The following is a 25,257-nucleotide window of genomic DNA, read 5'->3' as shown; positions in this document are numbered from 1 at the left end:
ATTCATACGTGTGGAGCATGAGTTCATACTGTTTTCGGAAGGCTTATCAGAGACTGATCATCTTACTCACATACTTCCTGTGAGGTAATATTGATGTGTAATTTTTAGCCTTGTAGCCTCATTATAGCAACAGTCAGGCTTAGTGACAATAAGTGTTATAAATATATCATAGTATTGTATTGCACAAGACATGAAGAATAAGCAGTTTTGACCAATTGTATCTCCTGATTTCTCCTGATTTTCATATCAAAATCTCCTGATTTTTGGTTTTGTAAAGTTGGCAGGTATGCACACAACACCTCGTAATCTGCAGCGCTTCGGGCTGAGCAGCGGTCGTTTGGGAGGCCGTGGCCCTTCAGGGCTGTTGTGCAATGGTATTTGGTTTTTTCCTTTAGATCCTTACTACAACCCCAAAGTATCATCATAACCATATGAATAATCTGAAACTTTTCGCGTAAAATCTCATTCATTATTGTGATTACCCCGGTGAAGATCTTGCCTTATATTAACCCCTAGGTTCTTACAATAGCTCCCTTTGTGCATCAGTGGTAGAATGTTCACCTCTGGATCTCAAGATAGCCGGTTCAAATCTAACAGAGGTAGTCTGACTTTTGACAGGCTCCAAAAAGTCCATTCAACTCTCCATGTTAGCATGTAAATGATCACATGTAATACATTTCTTATTGCTTCCCATATTGACTTACAAATAAGTTAAAATTTCTTTAATAAGAAATTGTATTGGTTTCTAGTCATCTTCAATTTTTCTATCAGAATTGTCCAGTAGCTTTCACTTGTTCTGATCTTTTATGTCGTTCCTCATCTGTAAATACCCTTTTCATCGTATGCTGTTTTCCTATTTTTGGTTTAATTTTTTTTTCTGTTTTGTTTTGCAAATCATCCAGAATTATTTCTAGTTCTTCCGTATCCTCTCTAATTTTGTTAATCCTTCCTACTTGTTGTTTCAAATTCCAGAATTTCTCTATAATTTATCTTGATAATCTGGTTTCTGGTGTCCTCATAATGTGACAAAAAAAAAAAAGATCCTGTTCTTCCATATAGCATCTGTGATGGGCTGCAGTTCTCTGTACACCACTTCATTTTGGATAATTTTTATGCATCTTCTAGCTGTTCTTCCCTCTACTTTTAGGATTTTGTTGATTCTGTTTCTGTGAGTGACTTTAAAAAGAGTTCCGCTTCCGTATGTCACCTCTGGTTGAACCACTATCTTGTAATGTTTTAATTTTGTTTCGATCGATAGACATTTATTTTATTTTATGTAGGCTGTGTTAATTTTTGAGCGTTTATCATTTTACTAGTCTTTTGTACCATTTAGGTTTCTCGTCCAATTTGTAGTTATAATTTCTCTTAAGTGTTGGAATTGTTTCACTGTTATTTACTGCTTTGTTATTTATTGCCAGTGAATCTGCTACCATTATCTCACTCTTTATTAATGATATCTGGAGTCTTATTTTTTTGTACTATATTTTGTAGATTTCTCACTTCTTGAATGTTATTAACTAATAACGCTAAGTCGTCTGTGAATCCCAAGCAATTTTAAGTTTATTTGATCTTTCTTGGTTACAATTTTTATGTTCTTAGGATTTTCTTTTTTTCATTCCCTCATCAATGTATTCTAGAGCACAGTTGAAAAGTAATGGTGATAAACTATCTCCAAGTCTTAACCCTGTTTTAATGGCTGAGATACTTTTCCTCTGAATTTTACTTTGTATTTGGTGATTGTTTTAGAGTTAATTTTATAATTTTTATTAATTTGGGATGAAGTCCAAAATTCTTTAGTAACTTTTCATTGAATATCTGTGGATACAAAAATAAGCTTTTTTTAAGTCTACAAAGGTTATGACTTGTTGTTTTTGCCTTCTTTTGTAGACACCCATGACTAATTTTAAGGTGATTATCTATTCTGGGCAACTTCTCCAAGGCCTAAAACCTCCTTGGTATTTTCCTAGTTCCAGTTCAAGTTGATCTTTACTGTGACATGATACCAAGAACATGTCAGTGCCAAAAGCATTTTTTTATAAAATTTGCAGTGAGTGAACACATGCCATTTAAATCATTCATATATTTCCATAAATAAAGATTCTAGCATTTTTCAATTTATTAATAATTTTATTGATATAACTTTTTGCTGTAATCATTGCTGGTGGTTATGTTGTATATGGTCTTAATTTCCCTGTTGTAATTTTTAGTAGTAAGTGGAATTTTTAGAACCCTATTAATTAATTTTATTAAAATATCAGTAGGTCTTTAATTTATCTTGACCTTACAATTACTAGAAATCGTGATCATTTTTCATTGAACATTTTCAGAAATCCCACCCAAACTATACAAATGTGCTGATCTCCTCTACAAGTGGAGACAAACTTGTTCCCCAGAATGCAGTTCTGGAGCTCCCAAGCAGGCCATCTGCCATATGGTAGAAGAGTGTCCTTTAAGCTCATGCAAAAATGAACTTGCTGATTTTATGGAAGCTGGTCCAGCTGTAATAGACTTTAGTAACATCTTTAAAGTCAAACTGTAAATTGTGTATAATATTAATTTTATTTCTTAATATTTGTGATGAAAATGAAAATCCAGAGCCTGTTTCCAGTCATTCGACCAGGTCAGGAATGGAATGAATGAAGCCCCCATGTAGCGGCGAGGACAGGAATTGTGCCGGTTGCCGAAGTCTGTCGCACTCCTCTGGGGCAATGATTAATGAATGACAAATAAAATTAAATGATATTGGAGAGTTGCTGGAATGAAATATGGCAGGGAAAACCAGAGTACCCGGAGAAAAACTTGCCCCGCCTCCGCTTTGTCCAGCACAAATCTCATATGGAGTGACCGTGATTTGAGCCACGGAGGCACAATATTTGTGATATGTAATTAAATTTATTAAGATGTGCTCGAAAGAGCAATAACTAGCCTACAAAGAGCAATTACAAAATATTCAATCATGAATAATACAATTATGAATAACCAGTTTCTAAATGTTGGACGTGAAGTGTAGTCTAATTTGACTTCAGTCCTTTATATATTCGGAGAGGCTGTTTACTCGTCTTGGGCAACTCATTAAATTATATTTTCTGCACTTTCTGTTACATGGGTTACACACACACACACAATTACTTTTTGGGTAGTGATACAATTTGAAATTACATATATTCGATGATTAAATCCATGAATTGCATACCTTGTAATAACATGTCTTATATTCTGATTATCTTTGGTCCAAGTTCTTTCTATCATTGCAGGCACCAGCAGTATAAATTCTACACAAATGTATTGCTGTAATTAAAAATGAAATCGGTAATTTGAGAAAACTGCATTTTAAAAATGAAAAACTGGTTATGTTGAATATTTAAACTTGTAATTTATATACCATATTTTTTTTGTAGAATGAAGTTTGATGTGTGGGGTGGAGTTATTTTTAAATGACAAACATTACAGTGCACACAATCATGCTTTTTTTAAATTTAATTAATTTTATATGAAATGTACCTTTGGAATTGTCCTCATTCCTCAATTGACGTACTCAAAATACTGAATGCCTGTGGCAAAGCTATGGAATATGATTCAGAGGTTCCACGCTTGATTCATGGTTGTACTCCCAATTTTTGGGGCTAGTTTGAGGACAGCCCATGATCTGTCTGATGTGGAAAGGTATCGACTATTGTCAAAAAATCTGACTTTCCGTTCATCAAATGAGCCTCAACCCTGTGCATAAGCGAGTAGAAGAGTAGTCAGTCAGTTGGTCTTGACCCTGAAGAAGCTGCATAGCGAATGTTTTGAGTAGGGCAGCTCCCTCCCTCCAAACACAAGCTATTACTTTACTGCAGAAGGAGAAATTAGAAAATAACTGTTATTTAAGGATATTTTTAGAATTAATCTTTGAGTATCATTGAAAGTTCATACAGTGAATACTTTTTTCCTAGTTGGCCATTGTAGTGATCTTCCTTTTCTCCCTATGAAAAATCATAAATGTAAGTTCGAGAATTATTGCTCCCGAGGGATTCTTGTGCTGATTTTATTTATTTTCTGTGGCTAAGTGGTCAGAATCTCCGTATTATTTTTATACAAGTAAGCTCATATTTTTCTATAGTTTATAGTGATAAGGTCCTTCTTTATTTTTCTCATTGTTATTCCAGTCAGGTGAACTTATTGTAGATCTTAGCAAAGCAATGTAAGAAATATTTTTTTTAAAAAAACCTTTTCTTTGTAAAAGGAGATGAATTTCTGAATAGCAGATTTCATTGGGAGGAGTATGTTGATGCCAGTGAAATTATGCTTGAGGAAGTGCAGAGGATAGCAAATAAACTACATTATCATAAAACAGCTGGAATAGATGAAGTCAGATCTAAAATGGTGAAATGTTGTAGAATGGTGGGGATGATATAGCTTCATAGAGTATTAGGATTAGCGTGGAATTTGAGTAAGAAACCTGATTAGATTAAAGTAGTAGTTGTACCTTTCTGTAAGCAAGGGAACAGGAAATATTCCAACAGCTGTTAAGGTATTTCTTTGATCACTGTACCCGACAAGATGTTCACAGAGATTTTAGAAAAGAGGATGTGATCAATGGTAGAGATAACATTTTATGAAAACTGCTGTGGTGAAAGGTAGAAAATGATAGGGAGGAATTTGGTTTATAGAAATGTAGTAAGCATTGTGGCCTATGCCGACAATTTACTCTTAATGACAGATTAAAGGCTTACGGCATGATATGGAAATTAGCACTTCTAATATTATATTGATGTTTCTTTTTTGGGAAGAAACCCAAGTTAATTGAATATCAGATGAGGGATAGAAAACTGGAACAGGTGGATCATTTCAAGTATGAAGGATGCCCAGTCTCCCTGGATGGCAGTATAACAGGTGAAACGGAATCATGGTATAGCAAAGCTAATGCACAGAGCTTGCAGTTGCAATCAGTAATATTCTGTTAGAAAGAAGCAAAGTTCAGACAAAATTATTTTTACATAACTCTGTTTTCAGACCAACTTTCTTGGTCAGGAGTGATAGCTGGGTTGGACTCAGCATATCTTCTTCATAAGTTAGCAGTAATAGACATGGAGATAGTGATTACTGGTACAAAAACTGCTGGTAACAATAGCAGGAGAGTATTCACAATGAGGAAGTAAGACTAAGTTAGAAATCAAGTTGCTGAATGAAGCAGTGCACATAAATTGGTTTTGGTAGTGTGATGATAATCATAATAATAATAATAATGATAATAATGTTGGGTATTCAGCCTGGAGGCTGGTTTGATACTCCACAGCTCCACCAACAGTTGTCATAGATAGCGTAGATATCACTGAGGAGGCATACTAGGGAAATACGGAGAGGTAGTTTCCCGTTGCTTTCCTCATTGGGCCAGAAGTTGCTATTGCGTATCAGTCTGCCAAGCCCACTAAAATGCATGTTCCAACCGACCCTATGAGTGATATTTCACATCATTAATAATAATACTAATGGTATGGGCTCAACATCCTTGTGCAGATATTTTAACTTGACACCATCTGGCTGTCTGCTTGTCAATTTTGACATTCCGTTTTACTCTAGGCCTACTAGATGGCAGAGTAAACTGCATCTCGCTTGGGTATCTATGGCTGAGTTTTTAATTAATTTTGTAGGGTGAACACCAAATGCTGTCATCGCATGCCATAAACCCTCTAACTTAAACATTTCCCTGATGTTCAAGCAAAGGCCATCTTAGTGCATGTCTCTATCTCCTACCCGCCTATATCTCCATGGCTAAATGTTTAGCATGCTGGCCTGTGATTCACCTGCCCCAGATTTGATTCCTGACCGGTTCAGGGATTTTTACTTTCATTGGTGAGTGGCTCATCTTTGTACCATTTTCATGGAGAATCCCCATTTCTAATAAGAAATTCAACACAATCGTTGTGCATGTAATGATATTTGGGGAATTAAGATTGCTGGCTTCCTGTTTTGTCCTTTTTGTTTAAAGAATTGGTGTCATTTCTTTGCATGTTAAATATTTTGTTTCATGAACACTGTCTGCTTCCAACAATGCTTTTTAAAAACTGCTCTTCATGCTGCCTTCCAAGAAGTGATGTTGGATGTGCTTATTAAAATGAATGAGAGAACATGGCATCTTAGTAGTCTCTGCAGAGGTTATAGAGGAACTTGTACCGATGTGCTAGACGTATAACAAGTATATTTCCACTTATATTTCACCAGGTGTATTGTAGGTGTACTGGGACTTCTTTTCGTAATGTACTACCTTATGTTTTCTTTGTTAATCTCAATTACTGACAACCTGTTAATTTAGTTTCTTGTTGGTATCCATCTAATAAGTATTTATTTTATACCCTTAATTTCATCACCTACCCAGAAATTATTTGAAATTTATGTTATATTGTGACTAACTGAAAAGCCCAGGTTATTTTAATTCACTTCAGGAATCTCTTTGTTATTCTTCCCCAGCCTTTGTCAATACTGTTTGTGTAAACCTGCAATCCTGTATGGAGCATCTGAAATGCCCATCATGAGAAAAATCCTAAAACCCTACGCACACACAGGACACAGACTGGACTGATAAACATTACATGGAATACACAAACATTGCAAATGTGGATGCAGGTGCGAACGTGTGGACAATATTAATTCTTATCAACATTTACACGGGTATGCAGGAATTATTGATGTTTTAAATGGATCCACTTCTGATGCTATTTGACATTTTACGAAGGAAAAATTGTTTAAAGAATTGGTGTCATATCTTTGCATATTAAATATCTCGTTTCTGCACCTACTAGCAGCATTATGAACACTGTCTTCTTCCAACATTGCTTTTTAAAAACTGCTCTTCATGGTGCCTTCCAAGAAGTGACGTTGGATGTGCTTTTTAAAATGAATGAGAGAACATGGCATCTTAGTTCCTGGCTTATGACATGACATTTAGTTTACACCTTTCAAACTCTTTTGTCAGAAATCACCCAGAACAAACAGAGCTGCTTTTCTTTGGATTATTTTCAGTTCTCAAATCAAGTAATCCTGGTGAGGGTCCCATACACTGGAACCATACTTTAGTTGGGGTTTTACCAGAGACTTACTTGCCCTTTAGTTGGGGTTTTACCAGAGACTTACTTGCCCTCTCCTTTATATCCTTACTAATACCCCTAAATGCCCTCATAACCATGTGCAGAGATGTGACCTTTTATTTACAGTCCTGTTTATGTGATTACTCCAGTCAATATAGTTGCTGATAGTGAGGAGGAGGAGGAGGAAGAAGCAGCATCTTCAGTACAAAAAGAAGGATATTCTGAAGTTCCTGGATCATCTATTGAAAAATCCTAATCTGATTTTGATTTAACATCCCAAAAAATTAAGCCAGGAACGTAGGTTTTAATCACTTTCAAGGTTGGAACTAAGGATCAGGTTTTATACAAGTGAACAGGTGCCTGCCAGACTGGCTGTTAAGATGAAGTTGGTGAGATATTTTTTAAATTGTATGAAAGTCGTAAATTATTCAAAGTAGATTAAAATGATCGAAAATATGTAAACTTTGAACAAATAGAGAAAATTTTTCCTCCTGAATCTGTGAAGATTCAAGGAAACGGAGTGCTTTATGAATTTCAGTATCTAATTAGTGTATTTAAAAAGTCATTCTGGAATGTTGTAAAAATATTTAAGCTTTGTAATGTATAAAAAGGCCCCTGTTGATGTCAAAAGACAATCCCAAAAAAATTTCTTTGAATATCCCTCTTATGATGTTTCTTGTATTTTATTCAAAGTAAAGTTTACCGGAATATTTCTTATTACATAAAAATACCTTGCTCTAAGATACAGTATTGTTTGTAAGATGACATACTACTTCAACACCAATTAAGATGTTTTTATGTTACTTTCATTGACCTGTCTGTTACATCCTTGGCTTTGACAATATGAAAGTGACTGAGGTATGAGCGATGCTAGTAATGCCATTCCTTATGCAGCCAGTCCCTGTTATGAGTGGTGTGAAAATATCGCTCATAGGGTCGGTTGGTGCATGCATTTCATTGGGCTTGGCAGACTGATATGTAATGGCAACTTCTTTCTCAGTGAGGAAAGCAACGGGAAACTACCTCACTCCTCATTTCCTTAGTATGCCTCTTCAGTGACACCTAGGCTTCTGCGACAGCTGTTGGTGGAGCTGTAGAGGATCAAACCAGCTTTCAGGCTGAATACCCAACATACATGTGTTACTTGTAACATCCGTTACAAAATTGGTGTAAAATCGGTTACGCCAAAAAATGTCATAACTCGGAATTTCTGTTTTTTCTAAAAGAATATATATATATTTCAGCATATACATTGGTCCTCTATGAAACAGAAAAAAAGTGCAACTCAATGGTCTTGTAACATACATAACCAGTGTCCTGAATGGAAAGTTACCAACTTGTAAACGTGTTCCCAAAATTTGTAATTATCGTATACCTATAGTTGTAAATATTTAATTTCTTCAAGGTGGTTGGAAGTATTTGTATGAAGCTTTATAGCTTAACTACCTGGATGTACATTTACACCGACTTACATTGCAGAATTGGACAAAACAACATTTCCTTGATAAAATATATTACTTCAAAATAGTAAAAATGTAACATCCATTACAAATGGATTGGCTCAGCTTCATTATAGACTGTTATGCCTTTTACCGTTCAGTCAGCGAGCTTATGTGGATGTATTAAACGCCTCCACAATCCTGTATTTGTTACTAGTTCTATAGCCTCATTTAGTTCTGCAACCCTCTCATCTTTAAATCATTAGAAACTGAACCTAACCATAGTCATCTTGGTCTCCCTCTACTTCTCTTACCCTCCATGACTGAGTACGTTATTCTCCTAGGTAACACGCCCTCCTTCATTTGCCTCGCATGATCCTATCCCCGAACCCAGTTTATGCGTGCTGCTTCGAGTTCATTCCTAACAGCGCTTTCTCCTCATTCAGAGTACCCTCCTGCCATTGTTCACACATGTTTCTACCAGTGATTGTTCTTGCTAAGGTCTCTTACTTCTAACTCAGTTGTTGCCCATGGTTCAAGAACTAGAATGTAACTACAGTAACCTACACCATGATCCATCACAACTTTTATTTGTAGGTATATTGGTGTAGTTTATAATTGTTTAAATAGACATATAGACTTTTTATTAAACAGGAAATGTATATGCTGAAATATATATATTTTTAGAAAAACAGAAATTTAGAGTTATGATATTTTTCGGCGTAACCAATTTTACACCAGTTTCGTAACGGATGTTACAAGTAACATAAAAACATTTTAATTGGTGTTGAAGCAGTATGTCGTCTTACAAACAATACTGTATCTTAGAGCAAGGTATTTTATGTAATAAGAAATATTCTGGTAAACTTTACTTTGAATAAAATACAAGAAACATCATAAGAGGGACATTCAAGAAATTATTTTGGGGATTGTCTTTTGACATCAACAGGGGCTTTTTTATACATTACAAAGCTCAAATCTTTTTACAACATTCCAGAATGACTTTTTGAATACACTAATTGGATATTGAAATTCATAAAGCACACTCTTTCCTTGAATCTTAACAGATTCAGGAGGAAAAATTTTCTCTATTTGTTCAGAGTTTACCTAATTTTGATCATTTTAATCTACTTCGAATAATTTACCACGACTTTCATACAATTTAAAAAATATCACACCAACTTCATCTTCACAGCCAGTCTGGCAGGCACCTGTTCGCTTGTATAAAACATGATCCTTAGTTCCAATCGTGAAACTGATTAAAACCTATGTTCCTGTCTTAATTTTTTGGGATGTTAAATACATACATTATCGTTATAGACCATTATGCCTTTCAGCGTTCAGTCGGCAAGCCTCTGTGAATTTGCTAAACGTCGCCACTATCCTCTATTTGCAACTATTGCTGTGGCATCATTTAGTTCTATACCTCTTATCTTAAAATTGTTAGAAACTGAGTCTAACCATCATCGTCTCGGTCTCCCTCTACTCCTCTTACCCTCCATGACAGAGTCCATTATTCTCCTAGGTAACCTATCCTCCTACATTTGCCTCACATGACCCCACCACCGAAGCCGGTTTATGCGTACATCTTCATCCATCGAGTTAATTCCTAACTTAGTCTTTATCGCCTTGTTCTGATTACCCTCCTGCCATTGTTCCCACCTGTTTATACCAGCAATCATTCTCACTACTTTCATGTCTGTTACTTCTAACTTATAAATAAAATATCCTGAGTCAACCCAGCTTTCACTCCCGTAAAGAAAAGTTGGTTTGAAAACAGATCGATGTATAGATAGTTTCGTCCGGGAGCTGACTTTCTTCTTACAGAACACTGTTGTTCGCAACTGCGAGCTCACTGCATTAGCTTTACTACACCTTGATTCAATCTCACTTACTATATTACCATCCTGGGAGAACACACAACCTAAATACTTAAAATTTTCTACCTGTTCCAGCTTTGTATCACCAATCTGACATTCCATTCTGTTGAATTTCTTACCTACTGACATCAATTTAGTCTTTGAGAGGCTAATTTTCATACCATACTCATTGCACCTATTTTCAAGTTCCAAGATATTAGACTGCAGGCTTTCAGCACAATCTGCCATTAGGACCAAGTTGTCAGCATAGGCCTGACTGCTTATTACACTTCTACCTAACTGAATGTCTCCCTGCCACTTTATACCTTTCAGCAGATAATCCATGTAAACTACGAATAGCAAAGGTGAAAGATTACAGCCTTGTCTAACCCCTGTAAGTAACCTGAACCAAGAACTCATTCTACCATCAATTTTCACTGCAGCCCAATTGTCAACATAAATGCCTTCGATTGATTTCACTAATCTACCCTTAATTCCAGAGTCCCCCAGTATGGCGAACATCTTTTCCCTGGGTACCCTGTCATATGCTTTCTCTAGATGTACGAAACATAAACAAAACTGTCTATTCCTCTCGTAACATATTTCAGTTACCTGGCGCATACTGAAAATCTGATCCTGACAGCCTCTCTGTGGTCTGAAACCACACTGGTTTTCATCCAACTTCCTCTAAACCTCTGATCGCACCCTCCCTTCCAAGATGCCAGTGAATATTTTGCCTGGTATACTAATTGATGAGATATCTCTATAGTTGTTGCAATCCTTCCTGTTCTCTGGTTTATAGATAGGTGCAATTACTGCTTTTGTTCAATCTGAAGGTACCTTACCAACACTCCATGCTAATCTTATTATTCTATGAAGCCTTCCCACTATACTTCACCATTTCAGGTCTAATGTCATGTATTCCTGCTGCTTTATGACAATGGAGTTTATTTATCATCTTTTCCACTTCCTAAAGCATAATTTCACCAACATCATTTTCCTCCTCCCCATGAGCTCGGTTGTTCGCGACACCACCAGGAAGATTTCCTTTTACATTGAGAAGATTTTCAAAGTATTCCCTCGACCTGTTCAGTGCTTTCCTGTTATGAGTTCACCTGAATTACACAAAACACTGTTCATTTCCTTTTTCCCTTCCCTTCCTAAGATTATTTATTACTGTCCAGAAAGGTTTCCCTACTGCTGGACCTAGCCTTTCCAGGTTATTACCAAAATCTTCCAATGACTTTTTTTTGGATTCAACAACTATTTGTTTCGCTCTGTTTCTTTCATTTACATACAATTCCCTGTCTGCATTGGCCTTTGTTTGGAGCCATTTCTGATAAGCCTTCTTTTTACGTTTACATGCTGCTCTCACTTCATTCCACCAAGTTGTTCGCTTTTTTCCGTCTTTACACACAGTCATTCCTAGGCATTCCCTTGCTGTTTCTACTACAGCATCCCTGTATGTCACTCATTCTCTTTCTATATCCTTAACCTGCTTACTGTCCACTGTTTTTTGAAACTTCTCACTAATCATATCCATATACTTCTGTCTAATTTCCTCATCCTGGAGATTTTCTACCCTTATTTGTTTGCAGACAGATCTCACTTTCTCTACTCTAGGCCTAGAGATACTTAGTTCACTACAGATCAGATAGTGGTCTGTATCATCAAAAAATCCCTGAAAAACCCGTACATTCCTAACAGACTTCCTGAATTCGAAGTCGGTTAAGATATAGTTATTATGGATTTGGTACCCTTAGCCTCCCATGTGTAGCGGTGAATAGCCTAATGCTTGAAGAATATATTTGTAACTGCCAAACCCATACTAGCACAGAACTCCAGCAAACGCTTCCCATTCCCATTAGCTTCCATATCTTCCCCACATTTACCAATCACCCTTTCGTATCCTTCAGTTCTATTTCCAGCTCTCGCATTGGAATCGCCCATTAGCACTATCCTATACTTGCTGTTCACCCTGACTACGATGTCACTCAATGCTTCATAAAACTTGTCAACTCCATCCTCATCTTCACCCTCACATGGTGAATACACTGAGACAATTCTCATCCTAATTCCTCCGACTGCCAAATCTACCCACATCATTCGCTCATTTATGTGCCTAACAGAAACTATGTTGCTTGCGATGGTATTCCTATAAACAGCCCAACCCCATACTCTGCCCGTGCCTTTCTAACACCCATCAAGTACGCTTTATAATCTCCTATTTCTTCCTCGTTATCTCCCCTTACCCGTATATCACTTACTCCTAGCACATCCAGATGCATCTTCTTTGCTGACTCAGCCAGTTCTACTTTCTTTCCTCCATAAGCCCCATTAATATTGATAGCTCCCCATCGAATTCCATTTTGTTCGCCAAGTTGTTTCCAAGGAGTCCCTCGCCTGTCAGATGAGAGTGGGACTCCATTACTCACATAGGTCTGAAGCTTGCTTAAAATGTTCTGAGCTCGGTAAATTCATGAAACAGGATGCTACCCTACTTGCACATAGTCCAAGTGCGAATCTCTCCTCTAACGAGTTAGGGACCACTGGTGGATTGTATAGTCCTAGTCGCCTGAGCACAAGGAGGGCCACGATTCAGAATATGTCCGAGATGCCCACTCCCATTCCATAGCAACTGGTATCCCGACTCAGGATCACTTACTAATCCACTCAGCCATTGCCCATTGTTCACGAACTAGGACGTGACTACAGTAACCCACACCATGAACCATTGGGATGTTACTTCAATAAATAATTTCGTTTTCATTTTTTTTTTTAGTACACCTTGTTTAAGTCCTTTGGAGGAACATTTAGTTGGAGTGCAAACTCTGTGAGATTGATCTTGTTCATAGATGTTGTTTTACAGATCATGTAATCTTGTTTTAAAGTGATCTGTAAATGCAATCTTCAAGACTTTGCCAGGAATCATTAATTATTTTGTACAGATGTACAATAAGGCATAAATAGTATTCTATCATTAAAAAAAAAATACAGAGCCCCATAGCTGCAGTCGCTTAAATGCGGCCAGTATCCAGTAATCGGGAGATAGTGGGTTCGAGCCCCACTGTCGGCAGCCCTGAAGATGGTTTTCCGTGGTTTTCCATTTTCACACCAGGCAAATGCCGGGGCTGTACCTTAATTAATGCCACGGCCTCTTCCTTCCACTTCCTAGGCCTTTCCTACCCTATCGTCGCCGTAAGACCTGTCTGTGTCGGTGTGACATAAAACAAATAGCAAGAAATTAAAAAAATTAATTATTTTTAACAATTTTGGATAAGGTATATCTTAAAGATATGACATGGCAATATATTTTCTTACTAAGAATTATTCTTTTAATTCAGACGAGTCATTGGTACTTGTGAGATTTGTGTACTGAAGAACTGCTTTGGATGTATACTTCTGAAGACGTTTTCTTACTATAATTTTCCTAATGCTAGGAAGGCATTGGTTATCTTTTCTCCCTTGTATTCTCTTAGGGAGAGTTTCAAGAGTTCCTGTCTTGTTTTTAAACAAATTTAAAGTGTAAATCAATAATAAATTTTTAGAAGCTATTGATGCAAAATGAACATATAACATGAAAGTTATGTTTTGTAATAGCCTTACTGTTAACTGCTATATTAATAAAAACAAATATAGCAATTCTCGAGAAAGCAAAGCTAAACAGTATTGAAGCCACCATCAGTGGTCATCAGCTTAGATGGGTAGGCCATATCCATTGTATGAGTGACAGCAGACTTCCTCGGCAAATCCTGCATGGTGAACTCGGCACTGACAAGAAGACTCGTGGTGCTCCTCTGAAGCGATATAAAGACCAACTTAAGCAGACCCTGAGAAGAGTAGATATAAACGCAAATACTTGGTATATTCTCGCATTGGATCGCCCTCGCTGGCATGCTACCATCTCAGCTGCAGTTGCACAGGTTGAGTAGGAACGTCGAAGACAGGAAGAGGAAACTAGCGAGAGACAGAAGCTACATCAAACATTGCCATGCCCCCTACCTTCCATCAGATGCAACATGTATGGCTGCATGTTTTATGCAAGAATTGGTCTGATAAGCCATAAGCGCCACCTTCATTGTGTGGACTAAGGATTACGGAACTGCAGGCAAGAAATAAAAACTTGGATACGAGTATCGGCCGCCGCCTGTTTGTAATTTATATTTCTCTTTAATGATTTAGTTTTCATTATTTTATAAATTTCATATCAGCTAAAACAACATTCTCATTTTGCCCCTCGTCGTCTCCCACCTTATTGGTGTTCATATGGCAGATCTTTACATACTGTCGTCTTGATCATGTTACTTGGAACCATAATTGTGACTAGTTGTGCTGAAAGGAGGCTAAAGTAAGATTTTTTAGTTTTGATATCTTTGTGGTTCTAAAATTTGCATAAGATTCTGAGCATTTAAGAAACTAGCTAATGCTTCTAGGTGCATTACTTCAGAAGATATTAATTATTGACTGTTGACATTAAGAAAACTGTATTTTGAGAAAACTGCAATTAAGTTTTTCTTACTATTGTAAAAAAAAAAAAAAAAAAATTAAATGGTGAAGAATCAAACTGCTTCATAACTTAATTTGTTAAGTGAACCCCTAGGTACGCAAGAAGTAAAATCATAGAAATGCCATTTTTACATCCCAGACACTGTTTAGCTGTGGTGTAAAATTTTCAGTGCAACTGGTCACAATTAAGGAAGCATTAGGCACAGAGTGAGATGACCATGTGGCACAGGTTACATAGCTGCAAGCTTGCCTTTGGGAGGAGGTTCACTTTTAACCATCCGCAGTTCCAAAGATGGTTTTATTTATTTTATTTTTCTCAGACACTGCTGGTGGCATTGGTCAGTTCTTTATGATTTTCTTCTTGCATTTATTTGTAGTTCATTACATTTCTGGTTCTTCTATTTCCCCTCCATATCTAGTAATATTTTATTTCTTGATTATTACTGGTCTTATCCACAAAGTCCCTAAGTCTCCTCTCATCCTTTTCTATCACTTCCCAGCTGTACATTCATAGCTCTAATTACCAAGGTTTCCTTTTTGTACCTTCATTTCTCTACTTCTTTCAGGAGTTGCTCGAGGTCTTTTTCCCAGTTTGTGAGGCATATACTTGAAACAAATTTGTGTGTGTTCCTTTTTCAGCTTAATTATCAACATCAGGGCAAATATAGAGAGACATGAGCAGTAGGTACTCATAATAGGATAAATATACAACAGGTGTGTATGCTCGTGATGAAGTTGGAAACAGAAAAGGGAAGAAATGTATGTAGAATAACTGGGACTGGCGAGGAGAGAGTCCATCTGTGTAAAAACAACTTTATATGAAGATATGGAAATTGCCCTTGTACTTTTGTGTTTTCATATTTGTCCTTGTTCCTTTTTTCTGTTGGTCGCTACTCTCACACCTAATTTTGTACTTGTCCTACATTTTCATTCCTATTCCTGTTTTTCTATAGGCTTTGTGCATATAGCCATGTGCTGCTGCGCGTGGATACTACGAGAATTACTTAGAGGCATGTTCATAAACATCATAGGTTATGAATTTCATTATGATACGTATTGACAATTGATCACTATCAAAGGGTAGAGAAGGGTCCGCCTATTCAATACCATTAGCTTGTATAGTGTCCTATATAATTGGGACTAGTTTCGACCCCATATACACTGGGTCATCTTCAGCTACGATCCAGTTGGAAAAATATATGCTCACATACAACCAGTAATAAAGTAAACAGTCTGGTATGTCTCAATTTACAATCCAGATTTAAAACATTGATGAAGTCCAAACAGCACATCCAAAATTGAAATCAAATGGCACATGAAAACTGTTGCGGTTGTTCATCAACAACTGACCATTAGGAGCTGGAGTACATGCAATGTTTACATGCATTTATTCTATCTTTTTATAGTACTATCTTCAGATTATTATTTTTTAAATGCCATAACGTTCCGGCAGAACTATGTGCTTACTGTTGGCTGCATTAATAGATACTGTAATACAGAGTTTTTTTTGCAAATAGGTTAACAATTACAAACAAATTATTATAGCAGTGTTATATTTGCAAAGAAAGCTGCAGTAGGCCATCTTTTTGAAAGCACACATATCATAATAGTAGGCACACTGTTGTATTCTTTAACCATAGTTTTAATGATAGCCAGTATAATACTAATAATAGGATTAATGATATACTATATTTCAGTTAAGAGCAAAGTGTGAAATTTTATAATATTCAGTCACGACCTCATGAAATGTGTGTTAAAATGTAGTATACAAATATAAAATTAGAAATACGCGTACATTACACAATACCAATAGCTCACAGAAACACTGTATTTTATAAATGCGTAATCATTCGTATCGTCCCGAGGTGGAACAACTCTTTTCAGGCACACCCCTAGTGGAAATGAGCTGCATGTACCGTTTTAACCACATAACAGCTCTAATACCAATCTCAAATTTCTGGCAGTATCGGGAATCAAATCGGAAACCTGAGGACGGCGGCTAATAGCGCTAGCGCTAACCATTACACTACAGAGGTGGACTTGATCCTTGGTACTATAAATACAGAAATATAATGTAAATAATAATTTGTTGGCAACTTTAAGTGATTTAGATTTTTCTCCTCATGCAAAATTTTTGATAATGCACATGCGGTTTCAAGATCAGGAATGTTAAATTTCTCTTTTCCCATGTTTGAGATGCGAGGGCAAGACCATTCACAGGGTTGATTAGTTCTGAGTGAACTGCATTTAAATAATAGCTGAAATGCACTTACATTTCTCTGACAGAGGGCATTCACAGGAACGATTAATCGCCTCTCTAGCAGCATTAACCTACACTAACATGATATCCTATTAGAAATAGGCCAATAATTTTTGTTGAATGTGTACGTGAACATTAATCTCATTATCAACACTACTGATACATAATTCACTACGTTGTCTTTATCATGAAATGGTAGGGTATCTAGTGAACTTATGGCTCTCCTATCACATTAGCAATTATTTTACTCTGTTGCTATTTCCTGCAAACTGTTTTTCTTCTAAATATGACTACTTTCTGTAAGATTGGAAGAATTAGGCCAATTGAAGTCCTACTGTTGTTATTTAGTCAGCCATGCAACACGTGATGAGAATACAGCAGATATTTGCGCGGTGACACGCGTTAACTTAAAATGTTTGCCACTCGCAGTGCAGCGGTGCATTTCTCCCAATATGCATGGAGCCTGTATGTGATTTGATTGTTCATTTCTTTTACTTAATTGTTAATATTAGGACCATATCATTTTCACACTTTACCCCATGTTCATAGTTCCTATTATATCCTTTCTCTAGACCAGGCACGTCAAACTCAAAACCCGAACTGGGCACGATAAAGTGGCTGTAAGATTGTGTTGGTCACTTGAAAAAGAAATTGTCATATTATTCAATCTGTATTTTTTTAATTATAGAAACCCATTTCGTTTGCTAATAAGGAAAATGAATTAAAACAATAACACAAATTAAAGTTTTCTTCGCAACTTGACAGGTTCAATCCTGGCTCAGTCTGGTGGTATTTGAAGGAGCTCAAATATGTCAACCCCGTGTCAGTAGATTTACTAGCACACAAAAGAACTCTTGCGGGACTGAATTCTGGCACCTCGGTGTCTCCGAAAACCATGAACGTACAGCAGTTAGTGGTACGTAAAGCCATTAACATTTTTATTGAAGTCTTCTCAACATATGACATCTCTTTTCTGTCCCCAACTTTTCTAATTTGAAAGAAATACTATATGCTGGGGGAACTTTTAAGAGTGTTTCGATGTGGATCTGGCAAGAGACTTGCTTCATTTCATTAATGAGAACAGTTTACTCAGACTGGTAGGTACTTCCGATCATATGATTTATTCAGGTAAAAAAATTTCCACCTATTCAATAGAGTAAGCTTTTTGCAATGCAGTTTATTTACATTACATTACAAAGTTCGGTACTGGTTTCGACCCTACTCGGGGTCATCATCAGCCATAAATATTCAGTTACACAATTTAGTCAAAGTATCCTAAAACAATACATTTTAGTTAAAATAAGCATTATTACATTGTCCAGCTTAAAAGTTAAAGGTGAAGAAATACAAAGATAATAAAACAATTATAAACTACTATGCCGTTGTAAAATGGCTACATCTGAAACCAAATACTATGGTTCTAAAGGTATATCTCTCATTGGAGTTCTAAAAGTATTGTTTTTGCATAGTACTGAATAAAATGAGCTCAATGTGCTTTATCAAGCATATTCTGAATTATTTATTTTATGAACTTTCATCACAATCGTGATCACAATACTGTTAGAACTCACATGAGATATCTGTCTTTAAAAACCATAGCTTTTGATTTCAGATGTACTGTAGCCATTTTACAACGGCATATTAGTTTATATTGTTTTATTGCCTTTGTATTTCTTCACCATCAACTTTTAAGCTGGATAATGTAATACTGCTTATTTTAACTAAAATGTATTGTTTTAGGATACTTTGACTAAATTGTGTATTTGAATATTTACGGCTGATGATGACCCCGGAACTAGTACCGAACTTTATAATGTAATGTAAATAAACTGCATTGCAAAAAGCTTACTTACTGTATTGAATAGGTGGAAAATTTTTTACCTGAATAAATCATAAGTAATCTCAGTTCAATACGGACCAACCAGAATGAAATTTATAACCCATAACTTCCGATCATGAAAATAGTTTCAGACCTGAATCTGCAAGATTCATAGAAACTTGCAGTTAAATACAGTACTTGTAAAAACCAGGTACACCAACATGATTACATCTTTTCCTTTAAATTAGAATCACATTGAATCTCACACACCTCAAATTGCATATGACTGGCACTTTCCTTATGCCTGGTGAAAAAAAAAAAAAATGCTGAACACAGACAGAACTTGTCTTCATTCATGTTAATTATAACTTGATCTTTTCCTTGCAATCTCAAATTTAAAGCTGACAATCTCTTGAATCCTACAAGTCTGATGTCTTGTTCTTTTATGTATAAAAATAGGATTATTTCATGTGCCAATAAGTAAGTCAATGAATAATGAAAGTCACTAGTCAGTGCCACTGAAATCGTAATTAAACTTTTTATGTTCTATTAAATATTAATAATTCCATTTAAACCATTTCATATGTAAAGACTCTGTATATGAACCACTTTCCATTCATTTCGTTGCAGCAAGCTGGGGCCATGTAGATAGGAGACATGGGTCGTGAGTTTGACATGCCTGCTCTAGACCATAAGTAGGCCTACTTACTCCATTTCTTGCCTGTAGACCTTTGCTGTATAACATCAGTTATCAATCCTCCATGGCACTTCCCTCCCACATAGTCCCAATTAGCCCAAGGTTGACCAAGTCCTTCATGCGATAAATACTTTGGTTGTGATCGTCATTAGCAGTTTGCTCGCTGTTCTCAAATTAATTGTGCCCGTCTGGATGAAGTTTCATAGTGGTGGCCTCCTTTTACTCTTCTCTTGTTATCTGGAGAGTTGCATATTGCTTGCAGAGGATGCTGTATTGTTCTCTAAGACACCATATTTGTAGTCATTTCCATATAGGCTCCCACCTAGGGGTCTTGCAGCCTCTTGTTTGAAGGCTTCTCCACCTAATGCCATTGGGAGTAATTTCTGCTTCTTCTACTCTCTACAGTTCAAACTCACCATTCTCTATCACAGATTTATTTGTGCATTAGAGAGATTGAAAATTCACTTCCAGTGGTTTAAAATGGTACATACTTTAGGGCACCAATAAACCCCAGTTTTAGATGTATTTGCAATTATTAAATGGTAGTGTGTCAAGTAGCTATTACAAAATGCTATTCCTGTGTTTAACAACAGCTCCATGCTGAGGCGCGGGAGTCACACTTCACAGACCCGGGTTTGAAACCTGTTGCCCACAGATGTTTTTGTCTTTAATTAGTGTGACTTTTGCTCTTTATTTTTATTTTAGTTTTACAAATTACTACTCTTCAAGTTCATTTTCTTTTCTTTAGTATTTTTAAACCTTTGTTTTAACAAAGACTGATTTTATTAATTATGATCAATAAAATACCAATCCCAAACCCCATGGTGCAACAGCCCCAAAGGGCCGTGGCCTACCAAGCGACCTCTGCTCAGCCCGAAGGCCTGCAGATTACAAGATGTTGTCACGACAAATCCTCTCTTGGCTTTCTAGACCAAGGCCGTCATCTCACTGTCAGATGGCTCCTCAATTGTAATCTCATAGGCTGAGTGGAACTCGAACCAGCCCTCAGATCCAGGTAAGAGGCAGGCCTGCTACCCCTACACCATGGGGCCAGCCAATAAAATCATAGTATATAAATTTAATATAAATACAAACAATTCTTGCATAGTTTTGTCAAATGAAAGCAGCATTTTTCTTTATTCTGTACATTTTCCTTTCATGAAATTTCACCCAGAGGGGCACCATTAGATTGGGAACAGTGAGCGTATTGATTACGATAATTACAACGAAAGTTCTGATCAAATTCATAACGGGCATGTATCATCAAATAAGAATAATAAAATAAAATGAATTTGAAAAGTGATAATTGTATAATTGTATAACAAAAATAAATATAATGAAACCTCGGAGTGCGAGTAACTTGGTCTACGAGTGTTTCGCAAGACGAGCAAACATTTTAAATAAATTGTAACTTGATAAGCGAGTGAAGTTCCGCAATACGAGCGTCACGTGAGCCGACATTTCCGCTCCCCTCTTCGTTTGTTGAATGGATGAACGAGGTCTTTGGTCCTGTAGTAAAGAAATACCTTTCAGAAAATAACCTGCCGCTCAAAGTCTTTCTGGTTATGGACAAAGCTCCTGCTCATCCTCCAGGCCTTGAGGACGACATACTGGAGGAATTCAAGTTCGTTAACTTGCTTCCTCTGAACACTACTCCACTACTCCAGCGTATGGATCAGCAAGTCATTTCTAACTTCAAGAAGCTATACACCAAAGCATTATTTCAGCGATGCTTCGAAGTAACCGAAGGAACAAACCTTACCCTCCGAGAGCTTGGGAGGAATCATTTCCCAACGTGAACTGCCTGAAGATCATCGATAAAGCATGGGATGGAGTCACCAAGAGAACTCTCGCTTCCGCTTGGGGGAAGCTGTGGCCTGACTGTACTCTTGGACGTGACTTTGAGGGGATTGTTGGTGAAAATGAGCCGCTGATTGTCTATGAAATTGTGTCCTTAGGGAAGACTATGGGGCTGGAGGTGAATGACGTGGACATTCAAGAGCTGGTGGAACAACATAGCCAGGAACTGACCATCAACGAACTGATGGACCTGCATCGCGAACAACAGGAGGAGGTTATGAAGATCTCATCTGGGGAAGAGGAGGAGGAAAAGTCAGTCGAATCTCTCACTTCAACTGATATTCGGGAGAAGTGCAAAATTTGGGAAACGGTGCAAATTTTTTTAGAAAAGCACCACCCGAATAAGGCTGTAGCAGTGCGAGCGATGAATCAGTTCATTGACAATACAATGTCACATTTTCGTGAAATTCTAAAAAAAGAGGCAAATGCAACAGTCATTGGACATGTTCCTCGTTAAAGTTGCATGAAAATAACAAAATTCCAGTGAGCCAACAGATAGCAGTGATTCCAATAGTGAAATTCGTGCTACACAGTAACACTTCTCATGTCATCTCTCGTCTTCCTCACACCAACAATGATTCTATTGTAAGGAAAAGTGCACTTTAATTTGTTTTACAATGGTATACGAATAAATATTTTTGTGTTGCGGACGAATCATCCGCGTTTCAATAGTTTCTTATGGGAAAACATGCTTTGATATACGAGTGCTTTGGATTACAAGCATGTTGCTGGAATAAATTATGCTCGCAATCCAAGGTTCCACTGTATAAGAAAGAGCAAATATTATAATTATTAAAGACAACAGCATTCATGGGCAACTGATTTTGACCCGGGTCCTTTAAAATGCGATTGCTGCACCTTGGCACTGAACCACCGTTAAGACACAGGCGTAGCATTTTGCAATAACTACTTGACACAACACCATTTTCAACAATTGTCAATATCTCTAAACTATATACTGTACCATTTTAAACTGTCAGAAGTATCCTTTCTTCTCTCCAACGTGCAAATAAATAGGTGATATGCTGAGTGTGGTGCCTTCTTGTCAGACCTTCTAGAAAAGCTTGTATAAAAAGGAAATTGATGCCACTGAATGGACCTGACTGAGGTACTCCATATTATTATTAACTGAAATTAATATTTAGCTTTCAAAGTAAATTTGTAGTTTGTCTTAAATTTGAATTATATTTTTTGTAAAACTTTATTCTGTTTCCTCCTTTTAGAGGCTTCCTAATTAACAAAGGTTACGATGCATACACATTTTTAAAAGATATTAGAAAGGAATCTGAAATTATTACTGCCATATCAATGTGGATGTCAGCACAAAATATTTATACAATTTGCCTGTTGGCATCACTTTTTAAGATGATTCTTTGTTCAGTGATCCTTTCACTGTGAATAAGCACACGCTGTAAAACAACATGGAAGCTTAGTATTTTGTAAGCCACATACTCTGAAGTTAGTGTATTGTTTGACTGCTAGAGATAGGATTAAACAAAAGCGATTTCTTTCTTAATTAAATATTACCAGGGTAATCCCAAAAATAAAGTCTCCTATTTTTTTATAAATACAAAAACTATTTGTGCAGGTGCTGGCTACACTGTTGTGATGAGTGCTTCCCGCACTCCCAAATAAGCATGCGCATGCCGCGCTGGGGTGCTTAGTCTTGGCAACCTTTGAGAATGCAGCTCCTATTTGATGCTAATGCCAAGCGAGAAGTTTGAGCGGTTTTGAATGCAAAAGGCGTTGAACCGATTGAAATTTATCGCCAATTGACGGACGTGTACGGCAAGTCGTGCATGGATGTCAAAAATGTTCTCAAGTGGTGTAGAGTTTTACAGCCGGTTGTACTGAGATTCACGAAGAACAAAGGAGCAGGGACAGTCAGTTTCCTATGATGCGGTCGTGAAGGTTGAGCAGACCCTGGTTGAAGATCGGTGGATCACTTTTGGATGATCTCTGCATTTCGGTTCCTGCGGTTTCCCGGAGCGCCATTCACAGGATTTTAATGGAAAAGTTGCAATATCAGAAGGTGTGCGCTAGATGGGTACCAAGAATGCTGACAGAAGACCAGTGATGACGAGTTAATTCTTCTCACAGATTTCTTTGCTGCTATGCAGATGATGACACATTTTTGGACTTGATTGCCATGCTGACAAAATCTGAGTGTTTCACCTCACAACTGGGACTGAAGAACAATCACGTGAGTTACGGCATCCCTCTTCGCACAACCCGCGAAAATTCAAACAAACATAGTCTGCCAGTAAAATCATGACAGCTGAATTTTGCGATTGTTGATGGACTTTTTGTCTCCAGGGGCCACAATAAATGCTGACAGGTAGTGTGAAACACTGGAAAAACTCAGACGAGCAATTCAGAACTTGAGAAGAGGAATGTTGTGCACGGGCGTAAACACTCTCCACGACAACACTAGCCCACACGTCGCCCATCAAACCATCGCTCTCCTGCAAACGTTGCATACAAATACTGTCACAGTATCTACAGAAATGCATCGACCGAAATGGTGATTATGTAGAAAAATAGATAAATGTTCAACCCTTAATATGATGTAAATATTATATAAATAAACGGTTCTTCGTATTTATAAATATATAGGAGACGTTATTTTTGGAATTAGCCTACCCTCGTACTTAACAAAATTTTCACATTTTATTACTTGTTATCTGCTGTCTACCAGTTGTTTTTCTTTAATCAAGGAACGTATGATGTGAGCCGAGCAACAACAACTGCCGTGACTTGGGGGAGAAGATGCCGCGGCATTCAACACGGAAGACTCGTGGTGTCCACAGCCTCCCATCGTCGTGGTAAGCACGTGCACGACGCTGAGTATTGGGTGTGAGCCACGAGAATGTACTGTTTGATAGATTTGTCATACTCGGATCCAAAACTTGAGTTTCTTTCCATTAAACCTAACAAATAAATACTTGAATGAATTACACTGCACATTAATTTAACCAAATGTTTCTTTGTGATCATATTATGTCAATACTTTCTTTAATTAATCTCAGGAAAGACCTGAACCTCAAGCATTGGGCCTTACAGATTTTGTACATTTGCTTATTCTATTACTTTGATGTGGTGGAAAAGGAAGTAAGTGTTAGAGCTCCCTCTGGAGAGGAATTAAAAATCTACTACTTAAATACATTCCTTTATTACCTGCTGTTGTAAGGCAGCTTCCAATGGAGGGTATTTTGGTGGATATGCAGGTTTGCTTAAGGTAGCTGCATTCATTTTCATGAACTCTGATTTGTTCGTTTGAAATATTACTGCTGCTGGAGAATTAAAAGCTGTCCTTGTCAGCGTGTGGTGAAAGACTTGCCATTCTTTCTCTTAGTTTAACCATAAAATAAACTTTTGCGTGGATTTGTATTTTCTGTAGCAGGAGTATATTCAACAGTGTAGTATATGAGAAACAATGAATACCGTATTAAAAAGGTCTCTTGAGGGATTTTAGTGGTATGGGGCTGTGATTTAATATTTTTCCATTTTTCATGCACAGGTGTACTTCCCTAATATCCAGGGGATGTTCAAGGGAAGGCATTTGTTAACTTACTGGAAAAACTGTTTTGCACAATTGTTACAGCACTCGTCAACCAGTTTATATGAAGTTCATGAAATAATACTTCAGATAAAATTGTGAACTTGTAGGAAATGATTTCTTTTTACAAACCACATTCATTCTGTCTTCTAAGTTAATGGGGTATTTATTGGTAGATGCTTGTTATCTTT

General features: G+C 37.0%; 1 protein-coding gene across 2 annotated transcripts in view; it reads left to right on the top strand.

Moving 5' to 3' along the window:
- LOC136876491 (E3 SUMO-protein ligase PIAS1) overlaps nt 1–25,257 on the top strand; it is a 69,583-nt gene that overhangs the window by 15,687 nt on the left and 28,639 nt on the right. For both annotated transcript variants that reach the window (XM_067150487.2, XM_067150488.2), the window contains one exon: nt 24,225–24,332. In XM_067150487.2, coding sequence (XP_067006588.2) covers nt 24,277–24,332 — 56 coding nt within the window. In that variant the 5' untranslated portion in view covers nt 24,225–24,276. The remainder of the gene's footprint in view (nt 1–24,224; nt 24,333–25,257) is intronic.

Source organism: Anabrus simplex, chromosome 6 (genome assembly GCF_040414725.1).
Source record: "Anabrus simplex isolate iqAnaSimp1 chromosome 6, ASM4041472v1, whole genome shotgun sequence".
In the NCBI taxonomy this organism is placed as follows: domain Eukaryota; kingdom Metazoa; phylum Arthropoda; class Insecta; order Orthoptera; family Tettigoniidae; genus Anabrus; species Anabrus simplex.
The sequence above is the reverse complement of the archived record's forward strand: the minus strand, read 5'-3'. Positions and strand labels throughout refer to the sequence as shown.